Source organism: Bos javanicus, chromosome 17 (assembly GCF_032452875.1).
Source record: "Bos javanicus breed banteng chromosome 17, ARS-OSU_banteng_1.0, whole genome shotgun sequence".
NCBI classification, from domain to species: domain Eukaryota; kingdom Metazoa; phylum Chordata; class Mammalia; order Artiodactyla; family Bovidae; genus Bos; species Bos javanicus.
The window spans coordinates 56,782,107-56,794,111 of record NC_083884.1 but is presented as its reverse complement, the minus strand read 5'-3'; the positions used below and the strand labels follow the sequence as shown (position 1 = coordinate 56,794,111).

At 47.2% G+C, this 12,005-nt stretch overlaps 1 protein-coding gene across 1 annotated transcript in view; it reads left to right on the top strand.

The window, feature by feature from the left end:
• SRRM4 (serine/arginine repetitive matrix 4) overlaps positions 1-12,005 on the top strand; it is a 172,697-nt gene that overhangs the window by 139,657 nt on the left and 21,035 nt on the right. Inside the window, exons 7-8 of the mRNA XM_061384850.1 lie at positions 1,180-1,278; positions 4,076-4,232. Coding sequence (XP_061240834.1) covers positions 1,180-1,278; positions 4,076-4,232 — 256 coding nt within the window. The remainder of the gene's footprint in view (positions 1-1,179; positions 1,279-4,075; positions 4,233-12,005) is intronic.

Genomic DNA, 12,005 nt, shown 5'->3' with positions numbered 1-12,005 from the left:
AATCCACTTTGTGGGTTGTTGTGAGGAGTAAATGAGTCCATTTAAGGAAAATGCTCAGAACCCAGTGCCTGACAGGCAGTGTGTGTTACAGTTTACCTGTCATGACCATCATCATCAGGACATGATACAGTGTGGGAAACGTGTGAGCCAGAATACCAGCACCTCGGTGTCACTTGAGCCTTGCAAACCAGGACTGTAGATGCCATGCAAAGAGGCTGGAGAGCTAGGCAGGGGCTGGCTCCTGAAGATGCTTGGGATTCAAGGTCAGAGTTTGGACTTGACATGAGGACAGTGCAAGGGTTTTAAAGAGAGAAGGGATCACATGACAAGATATACCTGAGTAAGAATACCTGAGTCCTTTGTTGGGATAACCAAGCTACCTTTTAATAGAATCATCTCTAACCACCCCTTGGCTTCCTGACTTGGCGCAAACTATTGACGTTCCTTGTATGTCCCCAGTGACCACTGCCACTGCTGTTGCTACTTCTAAGTCATTATTATTATTTAGAGAGAGCTAAAGTAAGTGGTAGTGGTAGCAATTACACGAACTGTAATTCTTGTTGATAATGACATTTGTAACTCACTCTGAAAGTGGGCTTTTGACTCCATGCTAAGAATCCAGACTTATTTTCCTGGTCTGAGTTACAGATTGGCAGCCCAAAAGCCTAAGGGATTCTGCAATTGTGTTTTGTTTGCCCCAAACAGTGTCTTTTTTTTTTAATGAGCTTCCATTTAAAATAGGAATAAATTACACAAAAATCTCCATTTCTACATTTACCTGAAAAGTTAGTCAGGTACCACAGCACTCTTCTGAAGGCAAAGTCACTTTCTTGCCTGTGCCCTCTGGTTGGTATTTCTTGAGTGCTGATTCCCACATGGTGTTTGGCTCCTGAAATGGAGACTCCTGCCTCAGGCAAGGGAGAGGTGATGTGTGCGGGTGACACACACTCTGCTTCCGGAAGAGTCCTGGGGGTCAGGCTGTCTCCCCTAGACGACCCCCTTTCTGCTCCTTTGTGTTCAGGATGGCCAGTTACAAAGATGGGAAGTGAGGGTGATGCAGGGAGTGGGGGGTGCATGACCTTGGGACAGTTATTCAAGTGCAAGGGAACAATGTGTTCACAAGATCAAAACCTCTCTCTCTCTCCTCTGACTCCCTCCTTCTCACCCCCACCCCTCAAGATCGCGAAGCCGGCCCCGAAAATCTCGCCGCCGCCGCCATCACCACTGCCCCTCACGGTCCCAGAGCTCAGAGTCCCGCTCCTCAAGCTGCGACAGCAGGTAACCCCCGCCCCGAGGCATCTCCTCACCCTGACCACAGCCAGAACCCGGCTAAGACACCGTCACCATCAGCTTTTTCTCCACCGTCACTGTTGGGGAAGCCGCTTTCCCCGCAGAGGGGCAGCCCCTGCCTCACACTTGGGCTGTCACCACTTCCTTGCAGAGGGGCTGCAGACAGAAGGACTTGCTGCCTCCACTTACAGGAACAGCAGCCACAGGACTTGCTAACACGGTGCTTCCATGGCCAGGTGCTAAGCACTCTTCATGGTCCACTGCATGATCCCCTCTGCAACCCTAGGAAGGAGGCATCACTGTCATCCCCACTTTAGAGATGAGGAAACTGAGGCACAGAGAGGAACTTGCCAGGCAGGTAGCTGCTAAGTGACAGAGCTAGGACTGAACTGGAGCATCTGGTTCATTTGGCTGTCTCTCACTCAGGGTTGTTCTAAGCACAGAGAAGCTAAGCGACCTATGAAAGGTTACACAGCACAAGGTATCCAGTTCTGTGGCACTTCCGAGCCCTCTTGCTCCTAACATTGACCCTCTTTATGCTGACACATTGGCTGCCCCGGCCCGAGCAGGGGAAGAGGCTCTTGTGGATGAGAAGAACAAGAAAAACAGGGAGTGGGGCTTGGTGTTTGAAATTGTTGAGACCATTGGGAATGTCAAGGGCCCCTTGATGGTACCTGGCCAATTTCCAGATGGCAGAGACTCTTTTATTCTTTCTTAAGTCCTTCTCACACTTGGCCTATGTTGTCACGCAGTCACCTCACCTGGGAAGATTTAAAAATCTCACTGTCCTGGTCCCGCCGCATTCCCGGCTAAGTCAGAATGTCTACAGGAAGGAAGAGGAGGAAGAGAAATAGGGATCTAAACTCTACTCTGAACCAGGCACTGTGCTGCAATTGCAAATAGATTCTGTCTCTTAATCATCCCCGTCACACCGTGAGCCAGACCACAGCTTCTCTGCCTTGGCTGCTCCATGATTGCTTTGGAAGTCTAAAAATACCAGTGCCTGGATCCCATCTCCAGACATTCTGATCTAATTCAGATATGCGTAGAGCAGGTGTGAGAGCAGCCCCTGACATCAAGGACTCGCCCCAGTAGCTGTGGTGTTCCCACATCACACAAGGCTGCTCTGTGATCCTGAGTGGTCCAAACAAAACCAAGACCCTCTTGGAACCAGGTGCAAGCCTGGACAAAACAGGGACATTTTTCACGACCCCAAAGTGACCCTGCATCTCTCCATCCTCCATCTTTACCAGTGATAGCCTTATAGTCTAGTCTCCCCTCCTTCTAATTAAGACTGGTGAAGACACCCAATCAGAGAATTACCTCTGTCCCCTGACAGCATCCAGTCAGATCAAAGCCCCAGCTCCTTACATGCTCCCCAGAGTCCCCAACCACACGCTCCTAATAGATTCTCTGTGACCACTCCCCACCCTGACAGAAACGTCCTCCACTCTCCCATGGTGCGTGTTCTCCATCACTGCAGGGAGCAGTAACAAGATGCTTGTTTGAGCACAAGGTGCCCCCATTGGCCTTTGTCCGGAGGGCGTTGACACACTGAGCTTGACTGCATTATCGACATTTACAGCTGAGAAGCCTGCGTGTTGGTGGGCAGAGGGGTGACTGGCAGAGCTGGAGCCAGGACCCAGGTCTGTGTGACTCAGCCCAAGCCTGGGTGGGAGGATGGTGCAGATCCTGCTTGCAGACTCTCAGCGACTGCACTCTACCCTTTCTAAGGCTTACCTCTTCTGAAAGGGGTACATATCACAGGCCCTTGCCCCAGCCTTCCTCCTGCTAGCACGTCTCCTGCTGCTCTTGCCGCCTGAGCTTCCCAGTGCTTGTTGCGCTAAGGGACACTCCAGCAGGTGTGGGAGCAACCTGAGAGCTGACCCTTGGGCCAGTAGAAAAGTGAGAGGCCCTAGAGCAGAGAGGGACACTCCAGTGCAAGAACCAGAGGCACTGGTTCCCACAGGGCCCTCGTTCTGCCGCTACAAGCTGTGTGATGTCAGGCAGGTTCCTAAACATCTCTGAGCCTCAGCTCTCTCATCTGGGAATAAGAAATAATACCTGCCCTGTCTATGTCTTTGAGTTGGAGAGAGGATTGTGAAAGCACCTTAAGAAGGGCTTACAAATGCCATGAAAATCCATAAGGTGTTATTTTTATCACTACTGTGACTCAGAGCTAAACAGTAATGCTGAGTCCAAATACACCCTTTCTAAGGAGTCAGAGATTCCTTTAGTTTCCAACACAGACAGGCAGCCAGATCTACATCTGACAAGCTTACAGAAGGCATCTTTGTCGTTTTCGTCAGATTTTTTTTTCAAAAGTTTTGGGTGACAGTCAATAAGATGCCTCTATTTCACAGATGGTGAAGCCAGATACACAAAGACACACAGATATAAGCAGCTACATTTATAGACAAACACATGAAAACACAGATGGACACACCCAGACGTACACACAGTCACGTACAGACAGGCAAGCAGAGAGACAATCAGAGGCACACAAAGGACAGTAAACGGAATCAGGATCATCAGGACCCTTTCTGTCTTCACAGCTGCATCCCCAGCCCCCACAGCAGTGCCAGGTATATGAATTCACACTCGTCAAACAAACAAATGAGAGAATGAATGAACACGGACGGGTGGGCGGGCAGAGGGGTGCATACATAGTTTACACAGACAACCCAAACACACTCTGCTGTCCTCAGATCCTATTAGTCCTTCAGTCACCTCTCTGCCATGCTCCCCATCAAAAAACCCTCAGGTCTCTCTGCCCTGCATCCAGGCACCGTGGCCGGTCCCCCGAGGGAGGGCGGAAGTCCCGTCGAAGGCACTCTCGCCGCTGCTCCAAGACCCTCTGCAAGGCCAGCCCAGAGGCCCGGTCCAGCCCCCAACCCAGCCAGCCCCTCCAGATGCTCAGCTTCCTGTCAGCCAGGGGTGTAGTAAGTATTCCGCACAGCCTCCTCTGCCAGTCTTGGCCGGGACACTTGGGGGAGGTGGAGGCACAAGTTCAGGGCAGTGTATGACACATTTTAATTCAGTTTCGGGCAAATATCCCACTGGTTTCAGACCTCCTTCTTGATTTAAGTGAATGGTCATTCACCAGCCTTTGGCAGCACCTGGCTTGGGGACTTGGCAAGTAGGGTTGTGTGTGGGGTGGGGGGAATGGGGAAAACCTGAAACACCCAGGCTCTTTATTAGGGGAATGGTGAAAATACATTTTGGTCTCCAGAGTGACATCTGCAGGAGGGCATGTGTGAGACACCATAGGAGGTTTCTTTGGGGAAGAAGGAGAAGAGGGGTCTTTGATCTAACAGAGGCACTGCAGCTTTGCAATGAGGTCTGCGTCTTTGACAGCTAGGCTGCAGCACTGATGAGCAGATGGGATTTGATGTCACCCGTATTAACTCGGCCTTGAATATATATGAGAATTTTCCTCCAAGGAAGTGATAGCACTTAACCTCTCATATTCACACGAGGTCTCAGGGAGTTGAGGACTCAGCTGTCTTCACTAGTTGCTTCCACAGGTGGGACCAAAAAGCCAAGGCTCAGAAAGATGAAGGTATGGAGTAAAGCCATAGGGCAAAGCAAGAGTGAATTCATTTGAGAAACTGGCCTTAAATGGGATCATGCCGCAGTCCCTTAGGTCAGCAAGGAGGGTCAACTCCAGACAGTTTGATGCCAGGAAGTCTCCTCAGCAAAGCATTTGGAGTTGGGTCTGAACTCAGCTTCCTAGCTGTGTAGCTTGGAGAAAGTCATCCAACCTCTTTGAAACTCAGTTTTCTCATTGGCAAATTTGAAATAATACCACGTCCATGGGGGGATTGTGGGGGATACCCAGTAACAGAAAGTACATGAAGGCCTTTTGTAGACTTTAAAGGGACAGACACGCAAACAGGAGGAGACTCAACATAGACGTAGCCTTCACTTACACCTGACAACTGAGAAGGGTCCTGTCTCCTCTAGCTAGGCGTGGATGTGACAATTTCAGAGAGCTGCTCCCTTAGAAAGGATGAGGTGGAAGTAAGGAAAGCTCTGAGGTTCTTGCTGGGAGGTCAAGGAAGAGAAGGTGATGATAAACATGGGTTGGGTCTGGTTGACACAATAGTTATATCCGCAGTGCCTTCTGAGAATCTCTTCTTTACCAGTCAAGACATCTGTATCAGCAAGCTGTAATTCTGCCATAATCTTCTGCCTTGCTGGAACCATCCACAGCTCACCCCAGGCCCTCCTTTTGTAGAGGGAGGGAACCTACAGTTGCTCGGTATTTGCAGATGGGAAATGCTCATGTTCATTCTCCCCTCCACGAATGCCTATGAAAGTTCTTCCCAGTAAAGCGGAGTCCAGAGGCCTGGGCTCAAGACTTGGCTTGGCCAGACAAATCCTTTTACTCCTCCCAGCCTCAGCTTCCTCAACTGGAGAATAAGCATGGTTATCACACCTGTGTCCCAAAGGAATTGTTGCAAAGGTAGAAGAACATTTAAAATACAAGCAATAAGAGGTGGAAGAATGGTTTTAAGTTAGTGAAAGCCACCCAACCTCTTTGGTCACAGTATTTATGGCAGCCATTCGGTGGCCCCAACTGACACTCCATAAAAAGTGCCACTGGGAGCAAATGGCTTGTGTTCTCTCACCTGGGACAGTTTCCAAACTGTCAGGACCAAGATGTTGCAAAAAGCTGAATGTTAACCGCCCCCCCCAAAACTGTTGTCCTCCCACACCAGTGAGTGAGATACCAGATTGGCCATTGGTTCTTAGGGCCCAGCCCCTATTAGAAGAGCAGAAAACTCATCCATACCTAGAAGGCATAGGCCTTAAGAGCCCACCAAACCCAGTGCCCTGATTCCAAAAACAGAATCTGAACTCACAGATGAGAAATGCCTTCCAGGGGCTCCAGCAAGTCAGAGTTGTTAAAAACATGAGATTATGATTTTGTGAACAAATCCTCGTCCCGAGTCAGGGATAGTTAAAATATTTAAAACTTTGTCAGCTGCAGTTTCCTCATCCTTTAGAAAACGCAGATAATAAACCTCTTCTTCAAAACCTTGTTCAGGGAACAAAACCAAAATAATCTTGTAAGCAGCTGAGCCTGGTACTTGGCACAGGGGCAAAAATAAGCAAATAGTAGAGAGTGTCAGGATGACAACATTCCAGATGCTGGCTCCGTATTTTCCAACTGTGGAACCTTGAGCAAGTTACATAAACTCTCCATGCCTCCGTCTTTCCCAAGTTTGCAGAATGAGGATAATAGTAAGACCTACCTCATAAGAGGGATATTTTAAGGATGCAACGACTCACTGTAAGACTTTTAGACTGAAGCAGGTGAGTGGTAGGTCCTTTGTTGCTGGCAGTGGATGGAAGTAACAGCAGTATTAACAATGGAAGTGGTAATAATCATGGCAACAAGAGTAGCGGCACTGATAATAGTAATGGAGCAGCAGGAAGGGTTCCAGGCCCAGGCTCGTCTGTGGATGAGTTGAGACCACAGCTAGAAGCCCCGCTTCCCCTGCTTTCAGTTTCCTTCCATCCTTGATGGCAGCTGTAGCCCAAATGGCTGGCCCCACCCTTCTCATGGGTGCCTGACTCCTGGGGGCATCAGATACCCCTCAAGTCTGGCCCTCCCAGTGCTCTCCACACGGGGTTCTTTCTCATCCTCTCTCCTGCACAGGCAAGGGTAGAGAGGATACCAGGTTGGACCAAAGGTTTTCCAAGAGTCCAAGATTTTCCCAAGCTCTCTGCTAAAGAGAACAGCAAAGTCACTGTCATTGAATCACTTGTTTGACTTGTTCAAATCTACCAAATATCTACTAAGCATCTATAAAGCATCAGTTCTGATGTAGCCCTCAGGATCCAGTGAATAAGAAATAGCCTAGCCTTCTTATAAAGAAGACAGACAAAACTGTAATGGACAATGCACAACAATGAATGCTGAGAGGGACGGGGGTAAGGAGGCAGGGGAAGAGGGGATTGGGCTTTGAGTTGGTTAGGGCAGAGGAGATGCAGCTGGGAAACTAGACAATGGAAACAGGAATTGATTGCTGGAGTCAAGATGGAGACAGAATTCCAGCACAGGAGATGGGGTTCTGGAGGTAAAAGGAGCTGGAGCATAGTGGATGTCCTATGCCATGGTTCCTCTCATGGCTCATGGCAGACATCTCATATGCACAGCTCTTTAAGGAATCAAGGATGGGCACATGACATCAAGGGGGTCTATTTACATATGTGAATATGCAAATAATACATAAGCTGATGATAACCAGAAGTCCTCTTGGTTGGTCAGAGCCCTAATCCAAATGGAGGGTCCCGAGGAATCAGTCCTCTGTGGCCTTATTCATTTCTTATCTACACTCAGTCATCTCTGTTCAAGGCATTAGAGAGACAGATGAATAAACAGGCTTCTGAATTCCAGGGCTCATGCTCTAGTCATCCACAGAATACTGAAGTACTGTAGGATAAACGTCATTAGGACTGAGACTGAGTCGGTATTTGAATACTTGCAAACCAGTTGATAAATAGACCCTGTCGCCACCCACTCTCCAGTTAACAAAGCCATCCCTTTCCTCCTCTGGTACCTTCTGGACCTTCTCACAGACCAGCAGCTAAACATTGATACCTGGCAGCCCTTCAGTGCCAAGCCTGGTTACTTTCAGATGGGGCAGTACTCACACTCGACCAGTTGTTGAATATTTTCAATATCAGCCTTGGAGGTGATAGAAGCAAATATAATATGTAATAGGACCACAGAGGAAGGACCAGACAATGTCTAAGAGGTCTTGGTGTCTGAGAGGACTTTACAAATAAAGGAACATATGAGTTGGGCTTTGAAGGATGAGTAGGAGCTCACCCATTTGAGTTGGCTGATGAATAAAGGGAATGGTAAATGCCACTACATGCCAGGCACAATCACATACTTTATACAGTTTTTTTTTTTTTTCCTCATTTGATTCACAAAAAAATTCTTTGAGGTAGGTGCCATCATTATCACCATTTTTCAGGTGGGAAAACTGAGGCTCAGAGAGGCGAAATGACTTAAGTAGATAGCCCATTTAGGAGAAACAGGAGCTAGTATGAATCCTGGCTTATATCTCAGAAGCTTACTGTGATAGCCAGAGGGCCAACTGGATGACAGAGAGGTTGGTGGCTCCAAAGTTTGGCCACACCCTGTCCCTGTAGCAGAGGGTCCTCAGTTAAGTCTACCCTAACTGGAGGGGGAATTTAAAAGGGCTGATCAAGACTGAAGTTAGACTCAGGAGAAGGAAGGCTTCTTTTCTCCTCCTGCTTCCAGCAAACTAGCAGTTTCCACATAATCCTTGTCGACAAAAACTTGCACAGATTGAAAAAAAAAAAAAAGCAGAACTTAGGCTCCATAAAAGAGGGCCTCATTTGTGAACAGGAGGAAGCAGGAGAGGCTAGTAATGAAGACAGGAGCTTTGGAGCAGATCCAAACACTTTGGAGTTCTTGACCTCATCTCCCTGTGAGACTGAGCCATAGCTCATGCTTCCCTGAGCACCTACTATGTGCTGTATTCTACATGTGTCATCTCATGTATTTCTTATAATAGCCTTTCAAGGGAGCTTCCATTAGTATCCTTATTTTATAATGCATAAAGCCTGGAAAACTTAAGTAAAAGTACCTATTAAGTGGAGAAGTGAGGATTCAAACCCAAAACATCTGCCCTCAGAGTCCAGATGCTTAATGACCTAACCTCCCTTATGTCATTTTATTTTGCTGGACATTGTGTCCCAATCTGTACCTTTAACTAATAATCATATCTACTTCATGGAGTAGTTGTGAGGGTGGAATTAGATCAGTTGTCCATTTAGTTTTATATGCACTAAGCACCTACTATGTGAGTAGCAGTGAACAAAACAGACAAGGTTTTGCCTTCATGTGGCTTCTATTCTGTGAGCAAAACTCAGCCTGGCGCTAGGGACATAACAATATACAGTAGTTGCTAGTGTTAGGATTTGTCATCATAATGGCTTAATTAAACTTGCTCCTGATAAACCCAGACATGATGTTTTTGAAACATCCCTGGCCTCAAAAAGTTTAATTGTATCTAAGATCTCAGACGAACTTCAGAACAACTCTAGGAGAATGACAGGAAAAGCCTCCTGTTTTGCATACCAGGGGAAATGAGCCTGAGGGAGTATACACGGAGGGCCCAGCCCTCCCACATCTGCCCCAGGTTCTTGTACATCCTGCAAAAGGCTTTGAGCCCTTGCTCAAACTGGGAAACTCACTATTCAGTTCCATTCATTGTAGTTTGGAGAGGAAAGGGACTAAAATGCGGAAGAAAGGGACTGTGAGACTCAGGCATCTGGGGGACCAGTTATTCTTTTCAAATGGAAAATGGAATCACATTGTCAACTTTTACTTTTGCCAAGCAAGGACAGAATAAAGAAAACCACCGTTTTCTATAATGAAAGGGACATGCACCAGGCAGAAGAGGGGGAATAGCCGTGGCCTCAGAAGAAAGGATGAGACTTTAAGTCAGATGCATTTAGCTGGATGAAGAACTCATTCCATTGAACTTATTTTCTCATTTGAATTTGGACTGGTGAAAATTTTGCCTAACTGGAGCCATGTAGAAATTTTCAAGAACAGGTAGGCTGAGGGCTATCAAGAGGGGCTTCTAAAAAAGGAGGGGCTAATGAGAAATGGTGAGGTTGAAGCCACCAGTCCCCTTCAGCTTCCTGATAGAGGGAAGGAGAGAGGAGGCTAGACTATGTCCCTGGGCGCAAGGTCAATTATAGTGAACAGCCCAGTGGGACAGTCCCCCACCCCGCAGCCCTAAAGGACTTTGTCATCTTCCCACCATCCTCAGCAGATCCCTGTCTTTTTCCAACCCTCCCCCTCTCAAATGAACTCCTAACAGGTCAATGAATCCATTCTGTTGCTGTCTTCCTAATTAGTGTGCAAAGGAAGATGAACAACAGTGAGGAAAATAAACTTAATGTCTTTGTGAAACAAAAGGGTTTAAAAAAGGGAGAGGGGTGAAAATAACCAGAACCCTCTAGCTAAAAGCTCTGCCATGCAGCTCTACATTCACATGAGAATTTCCGGTCCCCCATATGGCAGGGAGGGAAAAAAAAATTTATAGCCATCTCTCTCCATGGGGCCATTTGAAGCTCAGTAAATGGACTTGTTCAGTTTAATTGGAATTCTCTTCTTGATTGTATTTTTGTAACCTATTAGGCCGTGCTGCCTCTTGATCTCGGAATTCAGCTGAAATTAAATTTTGAAGTGTAAGTGAGAGGTTGCCTTTTTTCCCCGTTCTTGATTAAATAATGATTTGAAACAAAAACAATAAATAACAGTACCAGCTTCCCTGAGGGCTGAGAGAGACTCCCAGTGAAACGCCGGGAGCTGGAGTTTGCGGTGGGGGATTTAATTACTTATTAGAAAAATCCAAGTGTTGATGCTGAGTATATTAAGGAAAAAGAAGAGGCAAGCTTATGAGTTCAAAAAAAATAAGCTTCACATTGGTGGGGGCTAAAAGAATAAAGGGAACATACTCATTTGTTTAGTCCCAATGGCCATGAGTTTGTGAAAAGCAATCTGTCCTTTAAAAAAAATCTGAGATTGTCAATCATTACCCAAAAGGCAAGAGTGTGTAATAGCTCTGGGGTCTGGATAGGGCTCCATGGCTCTGGTCTCCTGGTTTATTTCACTGACAAAATCCAAGAGGGTTTGAAAGGGCAGAGATGAGGAAGATGGGAGGGAGAGATGAAATATACAAGATGCACTATGGTTGTGCTGCTTTCAGATAGACTCTGGGTAGCAATGAACACTTAGAACAGAGTCACAGACTTAGATGTCTCAGGGGCCAGGCCACTAATAGATATAAGCAACAGGGACCCCATAAGGCCTGAGGACAGAAAAGTGCATGCCCCATCTAAAAGGAGAAGCTCCAATTACTCACAAACTGATTATTACCCAGCAGGAATGTCGACTCAATCTTGCCAGATCCTCTTACATTTCAGCATGAACTAGAAATGTGGCACCCCACTCCAGTACTCTTGCCTGGAAAATCCCATGGGAGGAGCCTGGTAGGCTGCAGTCCATGGGGTCGCTGGGAGTCGGACACGACTGAGCGACTTCCCTTTCACTTTTCACTTTCATGCATTGGAGAAGGAAATGGCAACCCACTCCAGTGTTCTTGCCTGGAGAATCCCAGGGATGGGGGAGCCTGGTGGGCTGCCGTCCATGGGGTCACACAGAGTCGGACACGACTGAAGCGACTGAGCAGCAGCAGCAGCAGCATGCCCAACTACAATGTTGACAGTTCCTTCAAATTTATTGGAAAACATAAATTTGTTTAGCCAATAAGTGCGCCAAAGAAAGCATAACTTAAAACTCTGAAACAAAGCATAACTTGGCCTGTCAGTTTTCTAGGGGTAATTTGGGGTGTTGAGACAGATGCTGTCCATTTATGTCCCCACCCCTCACTTCACATACTGCCAGTGTCCAGCTTCCAGGTATTGCTCTCTGGCTGCCAAAGACCACTTTGCTTGGCTGGGCGGCAGTTTGAAACTGCTGGAGAATTGACACGTGTTGGGGGAAACCTTTAACCCGTGAGTTGTGAGGAACTGGTGTATAAATATCCAGCTCCCTCCTTGGTTGAGATGAATTCTGGAGCCAGTTCTGTCCTCTCTCTTTTCTCTCCCCCAGCTTACTGCCCCTCAAATAAGATTCCCTGGTCTCAAATAAA